At 49.8% G+C, this 26,878-nt stretch overlaps 1 protein-coding gene across 1 annotated transcript in view; it reads left to right on the top strand.

Moving 5' to 3' along the window:
• Window positions 1-26,878, top strand: part of APBA1 (amyloid beta precursor protein binding family A member 1) — a gene marked incomplete at its 5' end in the record, with an annotated part of 62,003 nt that overhangs the window by 20,228 nt on the left and 14,897 nt on the right. Inside the window, 6 exons of the mRNA XM_080820269.1 lie at window positions 5,682-5,777; window positions 10,452-10,491; window positions 13,913-14,058; window positions 22,545-22,577; window positions 23,590-23,676; window positions 24,314-24,499. Coding sequence (XP_080676395.1) covers window positions 5,682-5,777; window positions 10,452-10,491; window positions 13,913-14,058; window positions 22,545-22,577; window positions 23,590-23,676; window positions 24,314-24,499 — 588 coding nt within the window. The remainder of the gene's footprint in view (window positions 1-5,681; window positions 5,778-10,451; window positions 10,492-13,912; window positions 14,059-22,544; window positions 22,578-23,589; window positions 23,677-24,313; window positions 24,500-26,878) is intronic.

Below are 26,878 nucleotides of genomic sequence, written 5' to 3'. Positions count from 1 at the left end.
AGTTTTGTTTATTGACTAATAACATGCAGGTTATAATTTCACTTACATGTGAATTCTTTAAAAAAAAAGTTATTTATTTATTTGAGAGAGAGAGCGCACAAGCAACGGGAGCAACAGGCAGAGGGAGAAGTAGGCTCCTCACAGAGCAGGGAGCCCGACACGGGGCTCGATCCCAGGACCCTGGGATCATGACTTGAGCCGAAGGCAGAGGCTTAATCCACTGAGCCACCCAGGCGCCCTGTATGTGAATTCTTAAAACAAAAAAGGAGTATTGATTTGAGAACTTGTAAGTTTTTTGAGAAAGAACACTCGAGTCATACACTAGCATAGCCTTCTTCAGGTCACACTGTGGCTTCTGCAGCATGACCAGAGGGGCCCCTTCCAATCAGAAAGAGGACAGTTTCTGCAAAAACACACGAGGGCTGATGGGGTTTTCGCAAGGGCCTCTCTTAATGATTTGATATTCCAGCCACGCTCCTTTGAAGCACCTCTAGTGTCGTCATTCTTTGTTTTGTCGTCTGCTTCATCTGTGAACTGGTGTAACCAACTCTTCAGGTACCCGTGGCGGGTGTGAGCAGTCCTCCAACTGGGCCAACTTCGACTTTCTAAAATCCTGCTTTCTCTTTATTTCTGCAATATTTGCACTTGTACTCTGCAGTGCGTTTGCAAGTTTCTGGTTTTCTGTTTTGTTTTGCTCTGGGCCTTGCGACCCCAGACGGTCCCAACCGTCAACAGAGAACAGCTGACAGTGACGTGGGCTGGGGAGATGCTCAGGTTGGAGGTGGGGGACTGTTAGGTGGACACCAGCATTGTGAGTAGTCTGCTCAGTAGTGACTGCTTTTGTGTCATTGTGACTTCTGTTCTCAAGGACTCGGTGGCCCCTGCTTCCAGACGCCACCTTGTGTGTATTTGTCTGTCCACCCTGCTAAGCCAGGGGCTCCTTGGGCACAGGCAGGGGTCTGGGCCTCCTTGGATGCTGTCAGAATTTCCATGTGAAATGAACGAATGACAGTCTTGGTGGAACTCATATTTTTCTGTCTTTTGACTCAAATGTCTCCAGAAGTCTTTCAAGATCTCTCTATGTCTCTCCCAGTCACTGCTTTGCACTCCGTCCTTAGGCCTTTACGAAGAGAGCACCACCCATTTGGAAAGAGCCAGTGACCCCTTTGCCTTTGATGCGGGGTGTTCTCGTTGTCGTCCCATCGACTTTCCCAGGATGTCATCCCTTCATGCAGGTGGCAGGGCAGATGGAGGGACGGGAGGAGAGGAAAGTGACAACTCATTCTCTCCATCCTTTAGATCTTTAGTTCAGCTGAGGAAATAGTCACTAAGTGTCCAGACTGAGCTTCTGCACTGGGGACAACAGGCCGGTGACCCACCAGGAAAACCCCAGCTGCTGGGCAGAGAGTAGACGTGGCTGCTTGTCATCAGATGACCTGTCCCTGCCCTTCAGCTCAACCCCTGCTTTCCTGCAGAGCTCTGCTGCCGCAGCTCTCTGTTTCCAGAACCTTCCTCCCTCTCCTCATCCCGTCCTGTGCCACGAATACTGCAGTTTTCAGGATTCAGCGGAAGTATCACCTTCCCCAGAAAGCACTGGGGATTCACCGTAACATATTGACTCATCTGCCCATAAAGCTGATACGCCCCTTTCTCCCCTCCAGCCAAATTGCTCCCTCCCAGCTTTGCATCCTACATCCTACATATGGGTGACTGATCCTGCCACCTGCCACAGCCCTCCATCCCAGCCCTGCCTACGCCCATCACCTGGAAAGGCATGTAGGACAGGACCCCATCTCATTCCTCCTTGTATCTTGGGCCAATATGCAGAGCAGAGGTAGGCACGGACATGTCCGTTGAAGGAGTAAATGGATGATAGCTATTTATCCTCTTCCCTGCAAGGATGGCCGAAAAGTTCCTTGAGCTATTTGTTTCACCTCTACCACCCTTAGTACAGCGTTGGCCCCTAGAGCAGGTTCGATCAGAAATAAAATGAGAGATTGGCTTTCCCTCTGGATGCTTTGCCTCCCGAGGCCATCTCCGGCCCAACAATGGGACTGTCTTCTCCCGTCCTGGCGTTGATGGACTGAAGTCTTACAGCTGAGAGCCCTGCTCTGTGGAGCCCCGGAGCTCGGGCAGTAAAACCGAGACCGTGCTGGTGGAGAATGTGCTAGAACACAGTCTGCAGAGGACAAGCAACTCAAGAAGCTGTCCTGTGATTAACCAGGACAGGGAGTTGCTGAGTTGTCTTTGGACATTGTAGCTGTCCCCACTAGATGCCCCGTGTGGCACGGAGTGAATGCCCAAGCCCACACTTGCTTCCTATCCTTAGTCTCATTTCCTTGAAATTGAATACGCAGCCAGTGACCCAGCAGGTGTGAGACTTCAGCTGGAGAAATACGTGGTAATGACTTCCTTTGTGTATCATATTTTTTTAGTTAAACTTTGCCTCTAGTACATTCTCTGAAAGGAGGAGGTATTCTCGGATTTCTGGTTTTCCCTCCTCTTTTTGAGTGGCATATGGCAGTGCAGAAGGTGGAGGAGGGGGCAAAGGGCTTTTAAAGCAGACATTGTAGATGAATCGATGCTAATACCTTTGGTTAGAGACCTTGGGGACTGTTTGCCCACCTCGACTTTGTGGGGAGGGCTGGGCTCCCACAGCCAGGGTCCTATCTCATATGGGTACAGCTTTGAGCTTCCGAAGAGCTTTGCTGGAACCCAGGTCAGATCTTCGCAGGCAAATACCCCTTTTTTCTCATTCAGAATGCAGATTTAGCATTCCACACGTAAGAGCACGAGAAGGCTATCAGAAAAGGGCTTACCATTGACCACTAAACAAGAATGAAACCGATCCATGGTTGACCGGCTTTCTGCAGGTTGGAAAATACGGTAAAGCTGGAAATGACTCTGAAATCATTTCCTCAACAAAGGTTTGCTGAGGACCCGCTGTTTATGAGACCTACGGTTAGGCACTTGGATTCCAAAATGATTAAGACAAGATCCCTGCCAAAGAGTTCAGGGGCATGGGAGACCCACACATAAGCAGATAATTACAAAACCTGACACAAGCCATCGGGGAGAATAGGGCAGTGAATAGAGTCCGAGAATACTTCAGCAAGACTCGTGATTTCAGATTCAGCACTGAAGGTGGGCAAGAGTATGGGAGAACTCTCTAGAAGGAGGTCGTTAACTGCACGTGCAAGTGAAAGGGAAAGTGAATGAGCTCATTTGCATGCAGAAGGCTAGAGCATGGAGCATTGAGGGGACGTGGTCCCTGGTGCAGGGCACTGTGGGTCCCTCCTCTCCGGGGCTCCCTGGCAGGCACCGGGCACTTGTCACTTAGCCTCACTGTGAAGTCTGACCTGCCCCTTCCACGTCACAGCCTGCCGTCTGGATAACCTGCCGTCCGCATCATCCTGAGACGACCCGATGTTTGCAGTGTTGCAGAGAATCCATTTTTAGAATTTAGATTTGCAACAGCAAACGGTTAGATAAGGAAATAGGAAATGCTGGGAACTTAAGAAAGTTTCCCCCCTCCCTTTTTTTTAATGAAGGTGTTACACAGTCCTCAAACCAGGCAATTAATTTTTTAATTTTTTTAAATTTGTTTTGTGGTTTTTAAAAAGATTTTATTTATTTATTTGACAGACAGAGATCACAAGTAGGCAGAGAGGCAGGCAGAGACGGGGCGGGGGGTGGGGGAGCAGGCTCCCCACTGAGCAGAGAGCGAGATGCGGGGCTCAATCCCAGGACCCTGAGATCATGACCTGAGCGGAAGACAGAGGTTTAATCCACTGAGCCAGGTGGATTGCCCCGAAACTAAGCAGGTGCCCCGAAACTAAGCAGTTAAAGAAAAACCAGCCGTCCTAGCTTCCCAGGGACCAAACCCTTAACATCTTTGCAACAGAGAAAATGACTTGGGGGAAAACGGAGGGATGTCACTATCTAAGGAAGCTCTTCAAATTTGAAAAACTGGGGAAATGTAAAGGCGCTGAAATGTCATGGGACTTCTCTTGCCTGTGTTTGAGTAGAACAAACAGAGCTAACACAGCCAGTACCCTTCCACTCTCTCGGGGGCCAAATGAAAAATTCTGTGTGTGATTTTTTTTTTTTTTTAAAGGCATGCAGAGCTGTTTTCCATCCAGGAGCTGTGGGGCTTGGGGTCCTTATGTCCACTCTTACCCGCCCCCATCCTCTTGGCTTGACGCTGGAGGGGCCGATGTCCACACACGAGCAATTAAGAGACCCATTGGTCCTCACCTCCCTGCCCAGAATCAGGTAGAGGGGCTCATGGAAAACAAACCCAGGCCTGACAGGGATAGCAGCGTCTCAGTGTGGAGAAAGTGGCCTTTGACCACATCCCCATCGTTCAGTTCCTTTGGTGCCCCCTGCATTTTCCCATAATTCAGACTTTTCTGAAAAAGATGTATTTTTTTTAGAATTTCCCATAATGCTCATTGAGGCCCCATTGTCTGTGAGCATGCCCTCGCTCCAACTCAGCACGACTGATTTCATGGAACATTCTACCTTTGCACGTGGAGGTACTCGGCTGAAGTTTCTACCTCAGCCTCCCCACGGGGACCAGTTGCAAGACATGAGAAACAGATTCAGCCGCCCCGGGTGTAGCCCGACTTCCTTTGTCCAGGACGGAGCTCCCCCCACATCGCCACACTTGCTCAGAGAACAGAAGCTTACGCAGGTTCTGTTTTAGGCCTTTCCGTCAGATCTCACAAGCCGTGCATGCTTGCTCTCAGAGGACCATCGCTACAGAATCCTGAAGCATCCCTGTGGCTCTCCTGAAGACGCCCTTCATCTCTCAGGATTGCAGGGGCATGCAAAAATGTCTGGGTCTCGGCTGGGGAGGGTTTCCAGTGCCCGTCTCAGGCCCATTCTTGTGCCCGTTTGCTTGCTTTGGCCACTCATTCCGTGAGTGTGTCGGGCCCCGGCCTGGGGCTTCCTTTTCCCTTCCAGCAAGGCCTGCCTGGGCCACCACCCGAGGCAGTGACACGCCCAGTGGGGACCATATGCTCCGCATCTGTTCTTCTAACCCCTATTTCCAAACAGAGCATTTAATGAAGGACTTTTTGACCGGTTTCAAGAGCAGCCAAGGTCAAGCCATTGTTTGGGTGCTGACGTTTCTCTGAATTTTCCATGACCTGTGGATTAAATGAGAAAAAAATGCTTGCAATCAGGACGAGAGAAATACAGGTGGTATGGTTTCTGGTCACCAGTCCCAGCCGCCTCCGAAAATCCCTGTTTTCGTTTTTACGTTGCCATTTCCAGGTAATCTTGGGCAGGTGATTTTATTACGACAACGAGTACCCGCAGTCTTTGTCTGTGAAAGGAATTTTAAAAACCTTAGACCTTTGTGTCTCCCCATTAGCTGTATTCATTCAGGGCTTGAAGTTCCGTAGGCAGCGTTTGCTCTGTTTAAACACTTGGCCTGAGGAGGAAAAGTAATGGCTGAGCTTTCAAGGATTCCTTTGAAAACATGGCAGGAATTTAAGAGAAAGCGCTGAAAACCCAGGCCTTTTAGGTACTGTAGGTGGCTCCTCTGGCAAGGAAGTTTTCTCCCCGTAGAAGTGTTTGTGCCCTTGCATTGGGCTTTCTCCTCTCGACCCTGCCCCCGCGGGTGTACACGAGTCCCCAGACACTCACTGTGTCCTTTCCTTGCTGTGTTCCAGTCTCCGTCTCCTGGCAGTTCCTCCCCGCTGGGTGCAGAGTCCTCGAGCACACCCCTCCACCCCAGCGACCCCGCGGAGGCCTCCTCGAATAAAGAGGTAGGGAGCCATTTTGTTTCAGAAGCCGCCAGCCTGTGTTGTTTTCTTCTTCTTCTGGTGTCAGTTTTCTTCACTTCCCACACAAATCCCCCAAACGCCATCCCCGCCGCCACCACCACCACCACCAGGGAGAGAAATCCTTACCTCTCCTCTTAGTGACGGAAGCCGCACCGTCCAGTCTGATAGCCACTGGCCACAGCTGTCTGCTTTGACTAATAAGTGAAAGTCACCTCCTCAGGCACAGTAGCCACTGTTCAGGGGCTCAGTAGCCACACGTAATGAGTGGCTGTTGTATCGGACAGGGGAGATGACAGAACATTTCCAGTCTTTCTGGAACGTTCTCCTGGACCATGCTGGAAATGGAATATTAAGAACTCCAGAGCAGCACCCTTCCTCATGGCATCACGAGCCTCTGAAACGAGGTTGCCGTGTGGGCTGGTTTCTTAAATACCCATTTACTTCAGGCACACGTGGAATAAGTTTCATGACACCAGGATGACGGCTTGTCCTGGTTTACCTGGGGTGGTTCCCATTCACACCTGTTGTGCAAGCATTGAACCCAGGAAACATGCATTTCTAAAGCAGCGCTGTCCCAGAGAACATGCTCCAGTGACGGAAACCATCTGCTTCTGCGCTGTCCTGTATGGCCGTCACCAGCCCCAGGTGCCTAGCAAGCTCTTGAGGTGTGGCTCGTGGGACTGTGGAACTGAATTTTGCATTTTATTCCATTTTAATCAAATAGTCACATGTGGCTAAAGATGACTAGACCGTCCAGCTCTAAAGCGTCCCCCTGTTGGACAGTGAGTCATACGGTCACCCTGCCAATGGAGGCCAGCCGGAGCCCCTGCGGAGAATGCCGAAGTGAGAAAATGCTACTGTTCCCACAGAGGTTCCTGGGGCTATGAAAGGACAGGTGCTCTTCCCACAAGGGAACCCCTGCCTTTTCCACACTGTTGTCCCTTTACCCCCAGCCAAATGCCACCCCTACCTAGTTACGAACCAGGGTCAGGCAAATCGCGGCCTGCGCCAGAGTCCACACGTGGGTTCAGCGCACCCTAAATACAGACACGGCCTAATCATTGCTGAGAGTAGACACGAAAGAGGTGCGCCATAAAACGAATGATTGCCTCATTTTCCTTCCTTTTGTGAATAATATTGTGCTAAATGCAACAGAAGAAAGCCATCTCCATTTAACCCTGAGTGGCAGATCACTTCTAAAGGGAGTCTCCATTAAAATATACCCTTAAACTATCACTGAATATACATCCATTTGCCATTAACTATTCATGCAGGGAGAAGTATAATTTTTAATAATCTGTTCCTTTTAAAGCAAACAAACATAAGGGAGACCTTCTCTGAAATGACACCAACATTAGAATTTAAATACTTTGTCCTCCTCTGGTCTTGTCCTCAGACCCCAGGTCACGGGAACAGGAGCAGGGTCACTGTTTCTGCTGATCCCAGATCCCACAGCTTTGCCGTACGCTTTTATTCATAGTACAGGGATCGGTGAGGACCAAAAGCAAGAAGAAAGGGGTCACGGCCACAGTGATAATAACAGCAGTGAGAGTTACCATTTCTTGAGCATTTATAGCATTCAGGCATCTGTCCAAGCAAATCACAGGTAGTATCTCATTTAATCCTTACAATAATTCTGTAAAGTGGGAATCACCGTCCTCATTGTTCGTTGAGAAAGCCTAGAGCTTCAGGAACTTACCTGAGGTCCAGGGCCCACAGGTGGTCAGGCCAGGATTCGAAACCAGATCTCCTATGGGGCCAGGCTCTTGACCCCAGGTGAAAAGCGCCCCAGGCCACAAGTTAGACAAGCTAACTTGTACGTCTTTATTCCAACAGTCAGACCTCCAGGCTCTGCACACAGATCAGTGTGACCTCCCGGAAAATCCCAAAGATTCTGGCTTTTCATCCTCTTGAATGTGGCTTTATTAATTCTTGAACATTAAGGATCAACGGATGTTCGTCTCTGTCCACGTGTGAGAAAACAAAGGGCTAATCAGACACCCGAATATTCAGCATTTGATTATTCATCAGATATAATAAGCCGGGCAAATTTGTTAGTTTCTCCATTCCTACAGGACTTGGCACACGTTTCTGCATATCCTTAGAAATTATGATGAGAATCCTCTTTGTGTGCAATAATTAGAGATTCTTTCATTTCTCAAAACTCTTTTTTTTAAAAAACTTACTACCGCAGAGACTAAAGAAAGCCAGTCATGAGCTTATGAATAGAGAATAAGTAAATGTACCAAATGCCCTCCATTGTGGCTCTAAATAAAACTGCAGATTTTTTTTTAAAAGATTTTGTTTGTTTATTTGACAGAGAGCACAAGCAGGGGGAGAGGCAGGCAGAGGGAGAGGGAGAAGCAGGCTCCCCACAGAGCAGGGGAAGCCTGATAGGGGACTCAGTCCCGGGACTCCGGGACCATGATCTGAGCCGAAGGCACTCGCTTAACCAACTGAGCCACTCAGGTGCCCAAAACAGCAGCTTTTAGAACTATAGACTGAAGTAATGATTTTGTAGCTTCAGCTAAAATCTGGGGACTGTCCTTGTGATTAGCATTCAGAAAAGTGCCCTACTAGCCCAAGAAAATCTGAATTAGTTTCTTGGATGTACCCGGAGGCTAACCCATTTTGACAAAATAAAGGAAACCCTCACTACCCCCAGACCCCTCGCCGCTGAGGGCAAGGCCAGTGCGTGTGTAGGGAATAATAATTTTAAAGTCTTCGGCCTTTATGAGGAAACTAACTTCCACCTGCATACCATGAACTTAGGGATTTTTGTTTGTTTGTGTTTAACCAGAATTAGTCCTGCTACTGGCACTCACCTGGGCCTGTCTTCTCATTTGGAAAGTAAAACGAATGGAAAGCGCTATGGAAATGGGAGTTGTCTTTCCTCCTGTGCACAGAGCTTAGCTGGGTGTGCATTTTTCCATAAACGCATTAGCAGGCAATGGTCTTTCCTTCCCAGTGGACTTGTCTCTTTGGTTTCCTTAAAGGTAATCCCTTCTGGATTAAGAAACCCACCATCCTTGGTGCGACGGACCCAGGCAGGCACATCCTGGTATCTTGTGGGATGAGTGTCAAATTCTTGTCATTGTCCTGAATTCAGTGAGATTCTTAAACCTGGGTGTCTTTGCCTCTGGTTTTTTGTTTTGGTTTTTTGGTGGTTTTTTTTTTTTTTTCCACAAGTAATGGTTAACGCTACTGTGTTTAGAATGTTGTGCGAGTAGTAAGTGGTTGGTCTCCCTTTGCTGTCCCATCTCCCACGTGAAGACACTGTACACCGTACTACGAGATGGAGCCGTTCCCGTGGTGTCCCAGCCCTCTGTTGGGCCCTAACCCTTCCAGCCACCAGGCATCCCCGAGTTCACCATCAACCCAGGTCAACGTGTTGAGCGGCTGTGCTGTACTAGATCCCCTTTTCCTAGAAGGGACATATCTAAGTGATGACTTAGTGCCTGCTAGATTCTTTTTAAGATTTATTTATTCATTGATTAGAGAGAGAGCGCACACGTGGGGTTAGGGGAGCGGCAGGCAGAGGGAGAAGGGGAAGCAGGCTCCCCGCAGAGCAGGGAGCCTGATACAGGGCTCGATCTCAGGACCCTGGGATTGTGACCCGAGCTGAAGGCAGCCGCTTAGCTGACTGAGTCACCTAGATGCCCAGTACCTGCTAGATTCTTAGCAATGGAAATCTTTGGGCTTCCTGAGGGTAACCCTTGGCCGTGCAAACCTTCCTTCTTGCTCATGTGCAGGACTCTTGTCTTTGTCATTAGCTCTCCACCCCCCTGCAATGCTCACATCACCCTGCCCCAGACGTATCCACCACAGAGTCTGTGACTGGATAAAGAGGAATGAATTTCCTACTCTTGGGCCTCTCATAGTTACCTTTAGGCCGTTCACTTATGGAAGGAACCAAATGGTAAGTGTTGCTCCTCTGAGAGCCTTTAAACCACCATCCGGTCAGGTTCTAGAAGGCCTCAGCTGATCACAACCGCTTCCGATGGTGCTGTTGGAAGACTGACCCTTGCTGTGAGGTCTTACTTTGTATAAGAAATTTCGGGTTTTCCAGTTCACTCCTGTGTTTATTGTGTTCTTATTTGAAGGTAACACATAATAATTACCCACATAATGGAATTTTTAAACCAGTAAGCGGTGAAAGGAGGAGTGGAAAGCTCTAGCAAACATTTTTAGCACAATGAGAGATTGCTGAAGCAAAGACCTCAGGGGAAATAAAATTCTCCAGGGGAATCCTTGATTTCAACATATAATCACGTTGGTGCTTTTATGAATCCAGCAGGTTTTCACTTAGAAACCCAGATTCTTAATAAAAACTGAGCCCTTTGTATTATTTTGTATTGATTGTGGGTTTTGGTCTGTGGGATATTTTTTTTAAGCTGTTGGACATCTCTCTGATTGTGGAATGTAAGGTTTTCAGATTACCTAAATTAGGAATAGATGTTCTGGGCTTTGGGTAACTTTTAGTAAGAAATGTATATGATTATTCGCACTTTTCTTCCTGTACCCAGATATGGTTGACATCTGGCTAACATCTATCATTGGTGATTTATTTATTTTTCATGTTGCATGGATAAAGTTGTGTTAATGCATTTTTCATCACGGTTTGCCCTTTTTGAAACCTCTTTGTCTTGATTACAGTCAAGAAAAAGCTTGGCTTCATTCCCCACCTACGTTGAAGGTAAGAGCTGAAAAGGAGGTAATTGAATATTGAATCATGCATGAATCTCCTAACATTTTGGATATTTGAAGCACTGGGCTGTGAGACCCTAGTGGGGAAGAAAGGCCACAAAGTCATTCACTCATAGTCTTCACAGTCTTAGGATCTTAGACTGAAAGAATAGTAGCCTCGAGCCTGTCAAAGATCCTCCCCCAACTTTGCTGACTGTGTCCATGAATTTGCGGGGAGGCTGAGGGCTGTTCCCAGCTTAGAGACAGTCATATGACATCTGAACCCAAGACTCTTTATCTCCATTCCAGGATACCTCTTAATATCCACCTAGGACCATTCGAGTAGGAATGAACTTTAAGGGAGACATTTTGGTCCTCTGAATTTAGAGGGGAAAAAAAAAGACCTTCCCAGTCATTCCTATCTCTTGCTTGGATGAGTTAAGCACAGTGTTTATCAAGCTTTCACTCTGTGCAAGATACACACTTTCCACATAATAACTGATTGACTCTTCACATCTGTCTCATGAAGTGGGCTTACTACCCCTGTGTTATGCAGGAGAGAGCTGAAGCATTCTTACTCCAGGTGCTAGGTGGGTAACTTTCCCAAGATGGCACAGTTATGAAGGATCAGAGCCAGGCTGTGAGCTGGCAGTCTGATACCACAACATCAGACTCTCCTGGTAAACAAAAATGTGCAGGATGGCCATGTATGGTTGTGCAGGTTATTCACTGCTCAAGGGCACCCAGTCAGGAAGCAAAGACCTCAAGGGAAATAAAATTCTCCCTAGTTGGGCCAGAACTTGACCCAAGCAAGGTACCCCAGGTTGAGATTGGACCACACAAATGGGGTACGTATTCCTCACCCACAGAAAGGCCCCCTTTAGCTAGAGGTACTACTGATCGTCTGCCAGGGACAATGGCAAATGGTTTTTCCAGTAGGGTAGATAGTCATTTCCTTGAAAGAGGATTTTCTGGAGATGAGCGAATGTGCAGAAACCACTACGAGGTTCTGTCTGGCCCTTGGATCCTGGGTGTGAACCGTCCATGTGCCCTACCTCCTGAGAGTGGGTCACCAGGATTCACACACCTTCCTGACCCCGCACTCCTGAAGCTTAGGTCAGGCTCATGGCTTTCGTTCAGTTACTCAGGTCTCTTTCTTGAGTGACCTGTACGTTATCTGTGCCATTTTTGCAAGGCTCCAGAATTCCACAAGTACTCCTTGGGGAGTTTCTGGGAGTTTGGAAACTCCATTCTTCGTAGTCGTTCCGCCAGGCTCAGCATTCCCGTGAGTGTGACGATGACATGTGTATGCTTGTTCACCCACAAAGTAACACAGAGGCCCCCTGAGAGGAAACACACATTCTAAGAGGCCAAAATGAAACCTGCAGTTCTTCGACTTAGGGCCATTATAATGTTAAATTTTTTGACTTTTTAAAGAATACCCCAATATGAAGTTATGGACTTAGGGCTTTTTACCCCCCAGATGTGATCTGGTGGCAGTGATGTTTGATTATGATCAGTTTCTCTGGAAGATAAATGTCCTAAGATCGTATCTCAGATTACAGTGCATTTAGGTCCAATATTTCTGTCTCTTGGCTGGTTGACATTTATACAGTCCTTTAAATATTCCTGGGATTGCTCTTATACCTATCTGCAGATCCACACTTAATATAGTCGAAGAGGGACCATTTCAGGGAATAGAGCCAGCTCAGAGACGAATAGACAATACTGGAAGTCCCATAGAGAAGTATGTCATTAATTCTTCTTTTTCTTTGAACACTCATTATTTCCACAAAATAAATGGAAGGTTTTTAGAAGTTACCATCCCAGATGAGATCTTTTTTCTCAATGCCTGGTTAGGCAAAAATGATTATGTTTAAATCACACTTAAACCCATCACGGGAATTTATGGTAGGAGACTGACAGATGATCTTTTACTTTTTACGAACTGAAATGTGGGTGCGAACCTGTCCGTGTGTTATTTTGGCTAGAAACGCTTCCCTGCTCTACAACTAAAACCGTCTGTTGGAAACACCCTGAATCCTTCTGACATCTAGGGAAGTTTCAGGGCAGGAAGCGTGTGACTGTTGAGAAGGGGAATTACTGGCCCACGGTGGAGGCAGGTTGGCTCTCTGTCCAGAAGCCTTTCTCAGAAAGATCTAGAAAAAGACAAATAACAAGTTTCCTTACTTATTTACTACACAGATACTTTGTGAAGACCTTTCCTAAAACACCGTCAATTTCTTTGTTTCAACCACTGCCTTGGCTTTAGAGAAATGATCAGATTATTTTAAGATTGTACCCTGATAATCGTAGCTTATCACGGGAAGCAGCTGGGTAAGCTCCAGATGAGCTCGATGTTGGGGGATAAAAATAAAAATCATTTCAGATTAGCTTTCCGAAAGGAAAAAGCAAATTGTTTCCATTTCCAGTTATCTAATTTAAGAGCCTGAAGTTTGAACAGTAGGTTAAAACGTATATTTTTAATCTCCCCAAATACAGCATTCAAGCCAAAGTAAATAAATATGTTTCCATTGTAGAATTAAAAACCTTTCTTGGTGCATCTGTTATAAAGTTATGTATTAGTCCCAGACATGTTTTAATTTCAAGTAATGTTTACAGATGGCTACAGTTAGGATCAGATGCCCCCATTTTAAATATTTTTAAACTAAGGTTTAACTTCAAAGGCCCGTCAGTTGAGAACAGAAAATCTAACTTTCCTTGGAATTGGTCTGTACATGGAGGCAAGCTGGGACCGCGAGAGCCTTTGAGTCAGCAAGGTCGGCAGCAGGAGACTCTGGCTCTGGGGTAATTGTCCTCTGTCTCCCAGAATCGGGGTCAGAGGTCATTTAGGAATCTGGACATTCTGAAGCAAATACCCGTTTTCCTGATTTATACAGTTTGTTTTCCCCCTTATGGCTACAGTGGGAAGAGAGAGAGGGGGACGGTGGCAGCTGAAGGAACTGTTATTAAAGGAGGTTTTCTAACAAAGCAGCCCCCCTTGCTCCCCTAGCCACGTGTCTGGCACCCATTTATTTGATACCCACTGGGTGACAGACACGGATGAGACACGAGAACCAAAGAGGAACATGACGTGGTCTTTGTCCCCAAAGGGTTCACAGTCTAACGGGAGAAACAACACCCTTTCTCACTGACTTTACGTTTCATATTTAAATAAACGCATCCCTTCTCACAGTCAGTGGCCGGGGCGACGTGGATTAAGAGGAAATTGCTCTTTCCCTTTGAGAACGAGGGGTGAGCGAAGGCAGATGCAGGGGGACGCCACGGACTCCGCAGGGCGTCTGGTGTGGGGCCGCCGGGGCTGCCACCGCGCAGTGGGGTGAGGGGGTGCCGCGCGGTTGGGGGGGGGCTCTGGTAGGGGCACGGACCCAGGGCGGCCTCGCTCACCACCATGGCTCTGTGTGTTCCAGTTCCCGGACCCTGTGACCCGGAGGACTTGATCGATGGGATCATTTTTGCTGCCAATTACCTTGGCTCCACCCAGCTGCTGTCGGACAAGACGCCCTCCAAGAACGTCCGCATGATGCAGGCCCAGGAAGCCGTGAGCAGGATCAAGGTGAGGGGCTGCGAGGCTCGGGCGCTGGGGCCTGAGCCGTGCCCACGGGTCTCCCCACACCTCGTGCAGCCAGTGTGTGGGTGGGGACGGTGCACCTGCTAACGCGCTAAACAGAAAACACGTGTGCTGGAGCCCTTAGGTATCAATGCTGGATATTTGGGGCGATCCTAGCGGCCAGGCTTAAAACGCACCTAGGAACATAACCTTCGGAAAGCTGGTGTGGTGAGGAAGGTTGTCGTTTTGAGCATTTCATCTCCCGGGTGAGAACTTATTCCCAGATTTCCGCAGACCTGGTGATCAGTGACTTGAACCGTCGCAGGAGCCCGTGGCTCCAATGGGGTCTCCTGCTGATCCTGCTCAAGCCGGACTGAACTGGTTTGCTTCTGGCACCACGAACCACTGGATCAAATGTAACCAGAATGAGTCCGTGCCGGGCTACCCCAGTTGAAACTAGTTTGAGCCGGTCATCACCTGTTGGAATCTGAGGAGCAGGCCTGTTTGATCGGGGAACTCCTTCTGTCTGGTCTAAACCATTCCCTGCTAGGCTGAGCCGCCAGGACTGGCATCCCCACGTGGACGCGCAGGGCTCTAGAATCAGCACGATGCCGGGACCACCTGGAATCCTGGATAGACGCAGGGCTCTGGGGACGCATCCTGCGCCCTTAAAATGCCACCGGAGCCCCAGGGATAGCAGCCCTGAAAAACCCAGAACCAGGTATTTCAGGCGACTTGGAACGGATTAGGACTCACCAGATTTGGTCGTTTCCGGCTTCAGCTGGTCAAAATCCCATTGGTCCTCAGAGAGCCAGTCCCTTTTCCGTATGGTCTTGTGCACACACTCCCTGTCGCCTCCTGGTGTTTGTGTGGCCTTGCGGAGAGAGGAAGAAGCACGAGGGCAAGACAGGAACTTAGGGTCCTTCATCCGGGGGAAGTATTTCTTGAGCACTTAAGTGTGCAAGGCTGTCCACGGTCTTGGGAAGGAGGGGAAATGGCCAGTTAGAAGGTGAGCTCCTTCCCCTCGGCTCTGCGGCACCAGCAGAAGTGAGCCAAGCCAGCGACTGTGCAGGATGGACTCCAGCAGGAGGGAAGGGGGTGAGGGGGTTGGTGTCCAGGAGAGCCGGGGCCCCCGTGGGCTCACTGGCGGGACCAGGGGCGAGGAAGCACAGAGGTCGTGTAGGGCTCAAGGCGGGGTTTCTGGCCTGTCTGCCCAGGCTGACTCCTGTGTTATTCACGGACTGGGAATGTAGGCGAGAGGCCCTCACTGCGATGACCCAGGCCCCTGCTGCCCGGTCGAGATGCAGGTCCCCTGTCCCTGTGTCCTCATCGAACTGCCGTCCACGGCTTCGAGGGCACGAGTCGCTGGCTTCTCTTACTCCCTTGGCCAACTTGGAAGAGGCGCGTCTCTCCTGAGCTCAGCACCGGTTCTCCCCGAGCTCGCCATAGTATAGCAAGCCCACGCGTCTACACCCGATGCTGCTGCGGCTGGCGTTTCAGGAATTAGGATGTCTAAACCAGAGAGCAGCTCCCAGCTGTGCCACAGTGACAGGCCACGCCAGCCAATGTCACGACTGCCCACAGGGGCCCGCCCACTTCTTCCAGGTGTCTGAGACCCACTCTACCACTTTATCCAGGGTCTCTGAACCTCACCTATGCCTCAGAGACCCTGCCGCCCCAGGGCACGCGGCTGAGGTGGCCATGTCTTCTCCCAGAATTAGCTTCTGCCGGCATGATTGACAGTGGGAAGGTCCACTTCTCTCGAGGGAAGTCCCATCCCTGCCCACAGAGAGGTGTGGCCCCCAGCAGGGTGACCCCATGCCAGCGTATCATATGACCTTTGTACCTTCTGGATCTTTTGGACTCATCAGTGTTACTGGTGGAAGGAGCATCAGGTTCCCGTTGAGCTGCCCATCCAGGCTTGGCCTAATTCCTTCTGTCTCCCCTTATCCTGAAGAGTGACAGGAATACCTCTAGGTCTCCCCAAAGTGTTCCGGAATCAAGGATGTCCCAGGCACAGCATTCAAAACAGGAACACCCAGATCGTACGAGAGAGCCAGTGACTTTTCAGGAACTATACTTTTCAGGCGAGAACTTTTAAAGCCAAAGTCTGTTGGGACGTCATTCTGACTCCTAATATCCCACAGTTCAGTTCCCAAACAGAGCCCGTTAGGATTTTGTGAAGTTAATATTTGTTCAGCAGAGCCCTGACATGCCAGATGGTTGAACCAAAGAGCACAAGGGAAATGGAAATGGAGACATTTATTACTCACAGGTCCTCAAGGGAGGAGCCAGCATGCCTCAAGGGGACCGCAGGCTGGGGGGCCACGCCAAGTGAGTGCAGGCAGAGGGTGAGACCGAGCTGGGGGCACATGCCTTTATGAGAGTCTGTGAGTGGAATACTTTGCGGTTCCTGGGTTTGACTTGGCCAGTTCCTACCTAGAAGAGCAGGGTTTGGTAAGTTCCATGGGGGTCTTGTCTAAGGGATGCACATGCGGGAGGCCCTGGAGGTGAGGGAGACTATTTATTACAAGGGCCGTCGGGAATTTATATCAAGAGCTTACATTTGCCTGAGACTCGGGGCTGTTATCCAGGGTATGGACTTGCGTGAGGGGCTAGTGTGCATGCAAGGTCACTGCAGGCTGCTTGACCAAACAAAACGGATGCGGAGCAACACCATGAAGCAGCTTCACCCCCGAACACAGGCCCGTGGTTCTGCTCGCGTCCCCAGGACCAGCGGGAGTGCAGGACCCACCCCGGCCCAAGCGTGCTGTGAATTACAGCTTCTGCATTCCGCAGTGAGGTCCCTTCCTGAAGCCCAGCTCCCCTGACGAGAAACCCCAGAACGTTCACTGGGAAGCTTCAGGGAATGGGTATCTGGAAGTTCCACAGCGGGTCTGTCGCAAAGAATTAGATGGTGGTGGTGATCAGAACAAGCAGGATGAGGCTGTCTGATGGTAAATGCATTGTAGACCTGCCACGAGCACAGTAGGCATCTGGAGAACATAGATTTATTTTTACAGCACATTAGGGTAGTGTGAGGAGTTCATTATAGAGTGGTAAAGTTCAGTGGTTGCATTTCATTGATAAGTATCATTTCACAACATGCTCCCATGCTTCTGAAGGAACCGCTGCCTGCCCTCAAACATCTCCTGCCTCCGGTTCCTTTTCCATCCATTGAAGTGCCCGTCAGATTGCTTGGCTTCACACCCAGCCTGATGCTTTTTCGAGTTCTAGGCGGAGTCTGTGCTCAGACCCACGGTTACCCTAGAAAGTTGCTGTCGGGATGTGCACCGGCATTTCACGTCCGGCAGAGGGCGCCGGGGGGTGGGGGCGGAACGTCTATCCAGATCAGGCGGGCTGGGCTCCCTCCCAGGCGCATGCGCCGTGGTTCCCGCACCTGCCAGGGAGACCCTTTTCTCTAAGGGAGTTGGTGCCACGCTTTTCCCCAAAGAGGTTGACCTTTCAGAAAGGAGTTATTCTAGGCCACCTCTCTAAAGATACCGAGAGGAAGGGAACTACAGATTTGACAGTGTCTGTCCAGGAAGGAAGGAAAGAAGAAAAGCTTTATGGATTTACTCGGAAATCCCTTTGGCCATATCCTGGACCTAAACCGATTAGTAACTTCCGCCTTGGTGCTGTGTCATCTGAACAAGACAGAGGGTGTCCTCCTCCTGGTTCCGACTCCTCCTCCTCCCCTGATTACCCCTTTGTTACCTCTGCCCACGTGGTTGGTTTGACCCGGTGGATGCGGCTGACGGCCGAGCCCGTCCTCGCCCCGGGTCCTGCGTGGACAGGGCTGTTTGTGCTGCTTTGTGTCTCAGCAAACACCAAACCTGAAGCTTGGCTTTCAGAACCGTCTTTAAATTTCTCTTCCGTTGTTCGGTTGGGGTGCTTCTTGGATTTACACTTGGGAGTTTGAAGAATGAATATTTTCTTAGTTTAAAAGATGTATGGATTTATTTGCCAGCTAGGGAGAGGATCTGGAGTTGTGGTTTGGCCAGAAATTTTCTATTTGAGAAGAAAATAAAGGAATTTGGCTCAGGAAGCAAAGTGTTCCTCTACAGACGCTCGTGATAGGCATCTCAAGAGAGAAAAACCACCCAAGACCCAGTCCTTGACCTTGAGAAAGGTGCAGTCCAGAAGGGAACCAAGAGGAGTGTTTAAGTAGCAATAACAGAGGCAGGCTGAGGCTGAAATTAAAGGTTTTTTCCATCTACCAAGATATAATAAGTAAGGTGGATCTAAATTCAACAGCAGCATCAGAAGACATCTACCATTTTTCTTAAGTTTTTTTTTTTTTTTCATCTCTGGACCCTCCCTAATGTACTCTTTCTGCCTTTGTTGTTCGCTATTTTTGAGAAGAAATAATATCCTTTTGGGAAACCCCCATCCAACAAGGAGTGCATTCAAGCGGTAGATCTCAAAATGGGAGCCCTTCCCGGACGGCATCAGCGCCGCCAGGCAACTCGCTGGAAATGCGGGTTCTCAGGCCCACCCCAGTCAGACACTCACGGTGGGAGAAGGGCCCAGGAATCTGTGTTCTCATAAGCCCTCCAGGAGGTTCTCCCGTGCCCTACAATTTGGGGAAGGGTAGACCACCCCAGCCTGACGGGGTATCTTTTCTCCCACTGCCCTGAGGCATCCCAGTCAAGCTGAGCGCTCCCCACCCATAAGGTTCTGTTGGCACATTAGCTCAGGAGACACTGCAAAATTTATCTCTTTTTTCAATATTTGCCATCTGTGTTTTCCTATTAAAGATTTTGAGAAGTCCTGTACTAAGAGCTAATTCACTTGGTGTAACCGGAAAGCCGCATCGTTATTTGAAAATGGAATGCACTATCACTGTGTGATACCCACTAGACTCTTGTGGTCAGATTCTCCGGAACATGTTTTGGGAGAAACCTCTGCCCTGCCTGGTGGCAGCATCTATGGCACTATGGGTAGAGACGCCCCCCACCCCTCCCCCGCCCCCGCCACCTACAGCGTGGGAACCATGCCGTGACCCTCCCCAGAGAACCAGACCCGAGGCCAGGGAGGCTAGGTCCCTTGTCTTCCTTTCTCTCCGCTACGTCCCCATGCTCCATCCCACCCTCATGCCTGCTGCATTTTCTGCTCTTCGGCCGGAAGACGGGCTCTCCTGCCGAGCCCTACCTGAGCCCCGGAAACTGCTTCGTGTCCACGCCGGAGTGTGGCGTCTGTGTCTCCATTCTTCCCACATTTGTGAAGCTCGTGTGATTAGCTCACAAATGGCGTTGGATGTTTTTCGGTCTATGCATTTGTGTAAGGAGCATTCATTATCAGACATGCTCATATTTGTCGTTACTAGCTTTTCCCAAAAGATCAGATTTTTCTCTTCTTTTATGGGAAGGCTTTCTTGAAATGCCAAAAATCAGGACTTAATTGTAGAATTAAAATTTCTATCATTGAAGCTCTGTGTAAGCCACACGATTTCCCAGCTGACTCGAAGAAGTCTGTGATTAGTGTAGAGGCTATTAACACTTACAGCAGGTTCTTCCCGTGAACTCACGTGAACTCCACGAGCTCGTTTACTCCTCAAAATGGAGGGAGTGGGGGATCCTGGGAGGTAGGTATTATTAACCCTGTTTACAAAGTGAGAAGTTCATAGATGTGAAACTTGCCTCAGTTGGACAACTAGTGGTTTGGAGTGAGACTTCTAGGGTTTGAATCTCTATTCTGCCTCTTAACAGCTGTGTGACCTTGAGCAAGTTAATTAGTCTCTCTGTGCCTCAGTTTCCACTTCTGCAAGAGGAGAATACTGCAGTGCCTACCTCACAGCGTTACCGTAAGCTTTTTCATTGCCATACACGTGAATGACTTAGAAGGATCCTGGCTCAGAGCAAGGGCCCGGTGAATGTCAGCTGGGGAAAGGAAAGCTAGAATCATCAGGAGGTTCCCTAGCGTGACTAACCTAGAGAGGATTAACCGAAAACCCTGAGGACGCATTGCAGAGTGAGTGGATAGACAACCACCATGCCACAGTCTGTGTCCTTTGCACCGCAGCGTCCTTGGGGGGCAAGCCGTACTCAGTCTCGTGAAAACACGAGGGTATTAAATGGATGGTGCCGTTCCTTGCCTTATGGCCCGTGCTGGCCCTACGTTTCTCCTGGGCTTCTCTGCTCCTGCAACTTCTCATTCCGGATCCGACCCCCTCCCAAGGTCACGTGTTAATTTGAAAACATTAGGATTTGTTTCAGGGCACCTGAATACCCCGTGGTGGAAAGATGGTATTACTTTAAGTGCATAAATACCTTTAACTCCCTAAAAGTTACTTTAGAATGCCCTCATGAAACTCAGTCTGCCCTTTTGATTCTTGCCTCGTCACCCATTCCAGTAAACACTCACACACACGCGCACAGAATTTCGTCATTCCGTTGTAGCGGACTTAGTTTCCTTTGAGAAGACCTTTCCGATCTCTGCTGCTTAGAGTGAAGAATTTTGATCAACAGCTGTTAGGTTCTGGTATCAAAAATATTAGAGATTCTTATATTCCTGGCTAGTGATTTCAGGGGAGGTGGTAGAAAACACACACACACACACACACACACACACACACACACACACACAGTAGGACCCCACAGCTGTCACTGATCATGAGGAGTAGAGCTGATACAGACGAGAACATCCCCCGGCAGGACTCGCAGATTCCACACAGGAACCCGCGTGGTGTGGCGTAGCCTCGGCCCAGGGCCGCCCCACAGACACATTTCCACCATCACATGCAGTCAGGATGCCCCTGGCACTTGCTGCCTTCTGACCTGGCTGACTCTTCCCCATGGATTCATGACCACAGTAAGAGCTCTGGGGGGCCTGTGTGGGAGCAGGGCTGCTCCAGTTTCCTGACTGTCCCAGAGAGTATGTGGGTTTGGATCCCTGACTCCTCCAGTCTCTCCACAGTGAGGTAGAACAGACAACACATTTACTCATTCATGAAATAGAGGTGTGCTGCTGGGAGCAAAAGGGCTTTTCCGTAGGTGAGTACCAGGGAACGTGAGAGAGCAGACGATCGTCCACCTGCCCCCACCGCCACAGCAGTCTTTTGGGTTTGGCCATTGACTCACCATTATTTGTACAAGATCTGTGTGTGTCCAGCAAGCCCTACCACAGCCAAGAAACTGCATTCTGACATGGGTAAATTATAATCCTTTAACAAACACAAACGTAGTGTTCATAATGCACCAGGCACTGTTCTAAGAGCTCTGCATATATGTATTTTGTGCTCACAATAGCCCCGTGTTTATCCTTATTTTATAGATGAGGAAACTGAGGCACAGAGACAGTAAGTGGCTTACTCCAAGTCACACAACTAGCGGGTGGCGGAGCCAGGATTCAGTTTGAGACAATCAGGCTGCAGCGCCTCTCTCTCTCTCTCTCTCTCTCTCTCTCTCTTTTTCCCTCTCTTTTTAATCAACCATACTAGCTTTTACTTATGAACAAAGAGGGGAATATTACACCTAATTCTAGTTAGGAACTCAGGCCATATTAACATGACACAAATTTAAAGCAAGAATTACTAAAGATGAAGAAAAAGAAAAAAAATCAATAGATAAAGCAAAGATTGGCAGAGCCAAAGGAGACACAGGCAAATCCACAGGAACTAGCTGGAGATTTTAACACCCCTCTCAATAAATTTTAGAACAAGCAGACAAAAAACCACATACCTAGATTTGAGTCATACCCTGAACCAACATCATTGACCTCATTGACAGTTGATAGAACACTGTTCCCAACGGCGCAAGAATGCATCTTTTGAATTCCGCCTGACATTCACCATAGTCAGTCGTGTTCTGAGCCACAGGGCTAAGACTCAGCACAGTTCAAAAGGTTTGGAACCATACCTAAAGGGTATGCTCTCGAACCACAGTGGAATTACTTCAGAAATCCATAACAGAAAGATAACTGGAAAATCCCCCAATGTAATAAAATTAATAACAATTCTAAATAATCCAGAGTCCAAAGGAGAAGTCCCTGGAAATTAGATGTTTTGAAGTGATAATTGCAACATATCAAAATTTGTGGGTTACAGCTAAGGCAGTACTTGGAGGGAGAGTCACAGTTTTAAGTAAATAATATCGGGGGAAAAGGTTAAAAATCTGTAATTTAAATTTTCATCTCAGGAAGCAAGAAAAGAAAATCAGCAAACTTAATGCAAAGAAAGTAGAAGGAAATTAAGATGCAGATTGAAACCAATGAAATACCAAACACGCCAACAAGAAAAGTAACAGAACTAAGTCGGTTCTTTGAAAGCATCAAATGCCATTTCCTTCTTCCTTTGGCCCCTGCCACCTACTTAATTTTGAGTTAGGAAACTGATCGTCTGCAGAGTAGGATTTTTTAAAAGTCCGTCCTCCTCACACAGAAATGCTTTATGCTCCTCTCGATCCCAGTGTGTCGATTCCCTTTTCGACTTTGAGTCTCTGCAAATTCTTTGCTAACTGTTCTCCTGTCTCTGTTTGTTCCATGCTAAGCAGATGGCCCAGAAATTAGCCAAAAGCAGAAAGAAGGTGCAGTACAAACAACCTCATCAGCTTGGTGTTATGCCTGTTCTTTTCGTTTGTTTATGTTCTGCCTTTTTATTATTTTGTGTTTTTGTTTTCTGCATCCAGCAAGTTTTCGTTCAGATTTCTTTTTGAACCGCCCCATTAGCCAACGTTTCTCAAAACTTAGTTGCCTAAAGTGGCTGTTTTCTGTTGCTCATTAGTCATTTCATATCCGAGAAACAACAGGAGCAGATTGGAGATGCTAAACGAAGTCTGCGGTAGCACGGAAGTTCCCACCGTTCAGGAGCACTAATGCGGCAGGGACTTGGGTCTGTTCAATTACAGTCATGTTTGACTTGTGGATTTTGTCAGATTGCTGGATGCAAAAAAGAAAACTCGCTAATAACCACACTGTGCGGAGTTAAACCCTAAACGAACCAGGCAGATGTGCTTTTTGGGTTATGGAGCTTCTAGGTGCTTACGGGCTGCCCGTGGGGTGTTGAGGCATTTGGGGCTCCTTCCTAAGGGGGTGGCTTCAGGAGCGGGGACTGCTTCTATGTTGCTAAGGTGGTGTATGAACATAAAGACCCTCTTACCAGAACTGCATCCAAATGACTTCCTTTTGCACCTGCTACAAATGTCGTCCCCCAACTCTTGGCCAGGGGCAGACTCTAAGTGACTTCTCCAGGGTCTTGGGGTATGGGTCACTTGCCCTTTTTCTTCAGCTTGTTGGGCCCCACGAGCCCTGCTGAAAGGGCATTCTCGATCGTAATGTCAAATCGGCAGAGAGTTACTGCTTCCGTAGGGGGAGACGCAGAGGGAATTTGGCATCTTTCGCTATGACTTGGCGATGCGAACACTCGTCCGTGAGTCCCTCCTCTGTGGTCCCTTCAGCCTTGGTGGTCTAAATCTGGAGTCAGCACTGCCGTTCTGGTGACAGTGTCTCAGTGCCTTTGTGTGTGAGCTGACCTTGCTGCCGTGCACTGGGGTCGGGGAAGGGGTTAAGCTCTCCCTTGGTGTGCGTTTCTCTTCTCAGGCTCCCGAAGGTGAGTCTCAGCCGATGACCGAGGTGGATCTCTTCATTTCTACCCAGAGAATTAAAGTGCTGAATGCCGACACACAGGTACGAGCTGGCCGGCCTGCCTGTCCCGGGGGGGACGTGCCCAGCCCCGCAGGGCAGCTCAGAGTCTGTGCCCGTGTCCCCAGCGCAACTGTCCTCGCCGCCGGCTCCCATGCACACTGGAAGGCTATGTCTGCAGTGCCCACTGCCGGGGGGTGCGGGGGCGCCGTGTTGCTCTTGGGACTGGTCCCTTGAAGATCAAAGGGACACGTATACCGTGGATGTTGTTTGCTAATAATCTCATATGTTTTGATGAGGAGATTCATGAACTTGAACAGATCAGCCTTTTAAGAAATTGTGTTTAAAATCACACACACACACACACACACACTACAGCCATCACCCATGCATCGTTCTACCCTCTTTTTTTTAACTTCTCCACCAGAGATTCTACTGGTTATAAAATGACTGAAGTTTTTTCCCACGGGCCCCAGACACTTCCTGCTCTGGCTGTATTATTAATCGAGGGACTTGTCCCTGGGCCTGGGTGGGGGCGTGTGAGGCTGCCCGCCGTCTCTGCAGGGCGCCCCCCGGGCCCCCGAATATGGACCACATGTGGCCAGGCTGCGGGGTAGCAGACTCTCTCACGCGGGCCGTTAGTTGCCTCCTGGACTTAGCATCCTCTCCCTTGCACCCCCAGGAGACGATGATGGACCACCCCCTGAGGACCATCTCCTATATCGCCGACATTGGGAACATCGTGGTGCTGATGGCCCGCCGCCGGCTGCCCCGCTCCAACTCCCAGGAGAACGTGGAGGCCTCCCACCCGTCCCAGGACGGAAAACGGCAGTACAAGATGGTCTGCCACGTCTTCGAGTCTGAGGATGTAAGTCTGCTTCCCCTGATGTCCCTCTGGGTGACCTGGGCAGCCCCTGGCCGGGGCCAGATGCTCTTTCTCAGAACCTGAATCGGTCTCCTTAATTGTGCACAAAACAGGTACATGGGAGACAAGGCTGAATTAACAGGCAAGGTGATCATCATGAGGCTTATAGGGAGACAGAAAATAAATTAGGTAAATATACTTAATACAGAACTTAACGGTGAGGAGTTTTATAAACAAAAATAACGCTGGGACAAAAGCTGTGTCTGATGGGGTACTCAACAAAGTCGTCTCTGGGGAGGTGACATTTAAGGAGAGACCTGTATCAACTAGAGAAAGACGAGCAGTGCAAAGGCCCTGAGGCCAGGACCTGCTCGTGTAGTTTGAGGACAGCTTAGAATGAGAGAAGAAGAGTAGAAAGGAATGTGGTCAGGTGGTCGGTCCTGTGAGGAGCCCAAGCACATCTCACCTGGGCATGAGGGCAGTTCTTGGTTGTGTAGGATTGCCCTCTAGACCGCAGGAAAGTTGGGATTCCTGCTCCTACCTCCTCCCCCACCCCCCGCAGTGGCAGGAGCACCACCTGCCCGCTCCCAGTCCTTACGAAGACCAGCTGCTGCTCCCGTCACAAACCCAGGGATCCCTAGCCCCCATCTTTCCAGAGAATCAAAGTGCTGAATGCTGACACAGGTACGAGACGGCCGGCCGGCCTGTCCCGGGGGGGACGTGCCCAGCCCCACGGAGCAGCTCAGAGTCTGTGCCCATGTCCCTAGCGCAACTGTCCTCGCCGCCGGCTCCCACGCACACTGGAAGGCTATGTCTGCAGGTGACATGGTCAACAGAGAAAAGTCATTTATGACAGAGGCAGGGCCTCTTCTTTTTGGCTTCTTGCCCCATCGTCCCTGGAACTGCTGGAGAGGCGTCCAGGCATCAAACCACATTAGGACCCAGCTTCTCTGCAAGCTTGGCAGGCCTTAGACGCTCCCTCGAGGTCCAGGACCACAGCCTGGAAGGTCTGGAACCACAGAGCCCCCTTACCCCCCACCCGGAGGGCCATGTCTAGCTGTGGACTGTGATCTTCCTCCTGCCGCAGCGGAGTAAGCTCCCTTTCTCATAGTGAGCAGAGAACCCTTCGCTCCTTCCAGAAAAATTGCCTGTGGTCGCCTTGACTCCTTCCAGGAGACGATTTCTCTCCAGGAGAGCATTCATCTCGCTGCAGTAAGTTGCCTTCCTGCGAGAAGTCAGGAGGCAGAGGCTCTCTTCCCCGGGGACTCAGAGCCGTCACAGCTGCGGCCGCAGGGCCGTGGGGATGCTCCCGCTTTTTGCAGCATCCTTTACTGGTCCAGTTCTCGAACACAGGCCCTGGGGACGAGAGCACTGAGATGGCAGACGGCCTGACGCGCCTCTCCCGGGCGTTCTCCCTGCTGCCCCTTTCGAGCCCGAGGCCAAGCACACAGACTGGGAGCCGATGGGTTTTAGAAGTTTCTCCGAAGGTTTCGAAAGCTGGATTTCAAAGCTTACAGCTCCTGTGTCCTGCAGGCGGGTAAAAAGGTGGAGTTAGGCCCCTCCTGGGGCCTGCAGGTGCCTGTCACCCTCGGCCACCTCCGCCTGGCTTGCAGCTCCCGAGGAGGGGCTGCTTTTCTTCAAGAGTTCCCGAAGAAAGGGAGGGATGGGGAAGCGAGAGGTCAGACAAGAATGGGCCTGGGGATCTTACCGCTTTGCTTCCAGAGCTGGGAGAGCTGGCTCTGGAGCCTGCCTCCTCGAACAGGCAGGGAGGCCGCCGAGCTCGTCGGAAGGGATAGCGCCCCCCTCCCTGGGCCGCCCACCCAGCCTGCTCGGCCCGTGCATCCACCGGGACGTGCAGCCTGCGAGCCGACCCTGGTCCCCGCCCTGCCGCTCGCGCTTGGGGCGAGGCCTCGCTCCCTCCCCCTCTTACCCAGGACGGGGTGGTGGGTCCTTGTCGTGGCTCGTGGAGTCCCCAGAGTCACAGAGGGAGAAAAGTTCGGCATAGCCACGGAGCCAGTTCTCACGTCCCTGTTCCTTAGCAGCTTTTAGCCGAACTCCTGAAGGAAAGGAAGAGGGTTTTAGGATTGTGTGTGTGTGTTTAAAACACTGCTCTCGAGATTTTCGTTGTTCTTCTACGGAGAGGCAGTCCCACAGGTGGGTATGAGGGTGGGCTCTTGCATCTGTCTCCCAGGATTCAGCCCCCATGTCACCCCCTTCCGGGGGAGCAAACACCTTAACTATCAACCTCTGTCCCCTGCTTGTGCAGTGGAGGTGATAAGCGAGACCTCCGGTTCCAGCTCTAACGAGCTCTCAGAGGGGCACCTGGTGGCTCAGTCGGTTAAGCCTCCGACTCTTGATTTTGGCTCAGATCATGATCCCAGG

This window comes from Martes martes, assembly GCF_963455335.1.
Source record: "Martes martes genome assembly, chromosome: 12".
In the NCBI taxonomy this organism is placed as follows: Eukaryota; Metazoa; Chordata; class Mammalia; order Carnivora; family Mustelidae; genus Martes; species Martes martes.
The sequence above is the reverse complement of the archived record's forward strand: the minus strand, read 5'-3'. Positions and strand labels throughout refer to the sequence as shown.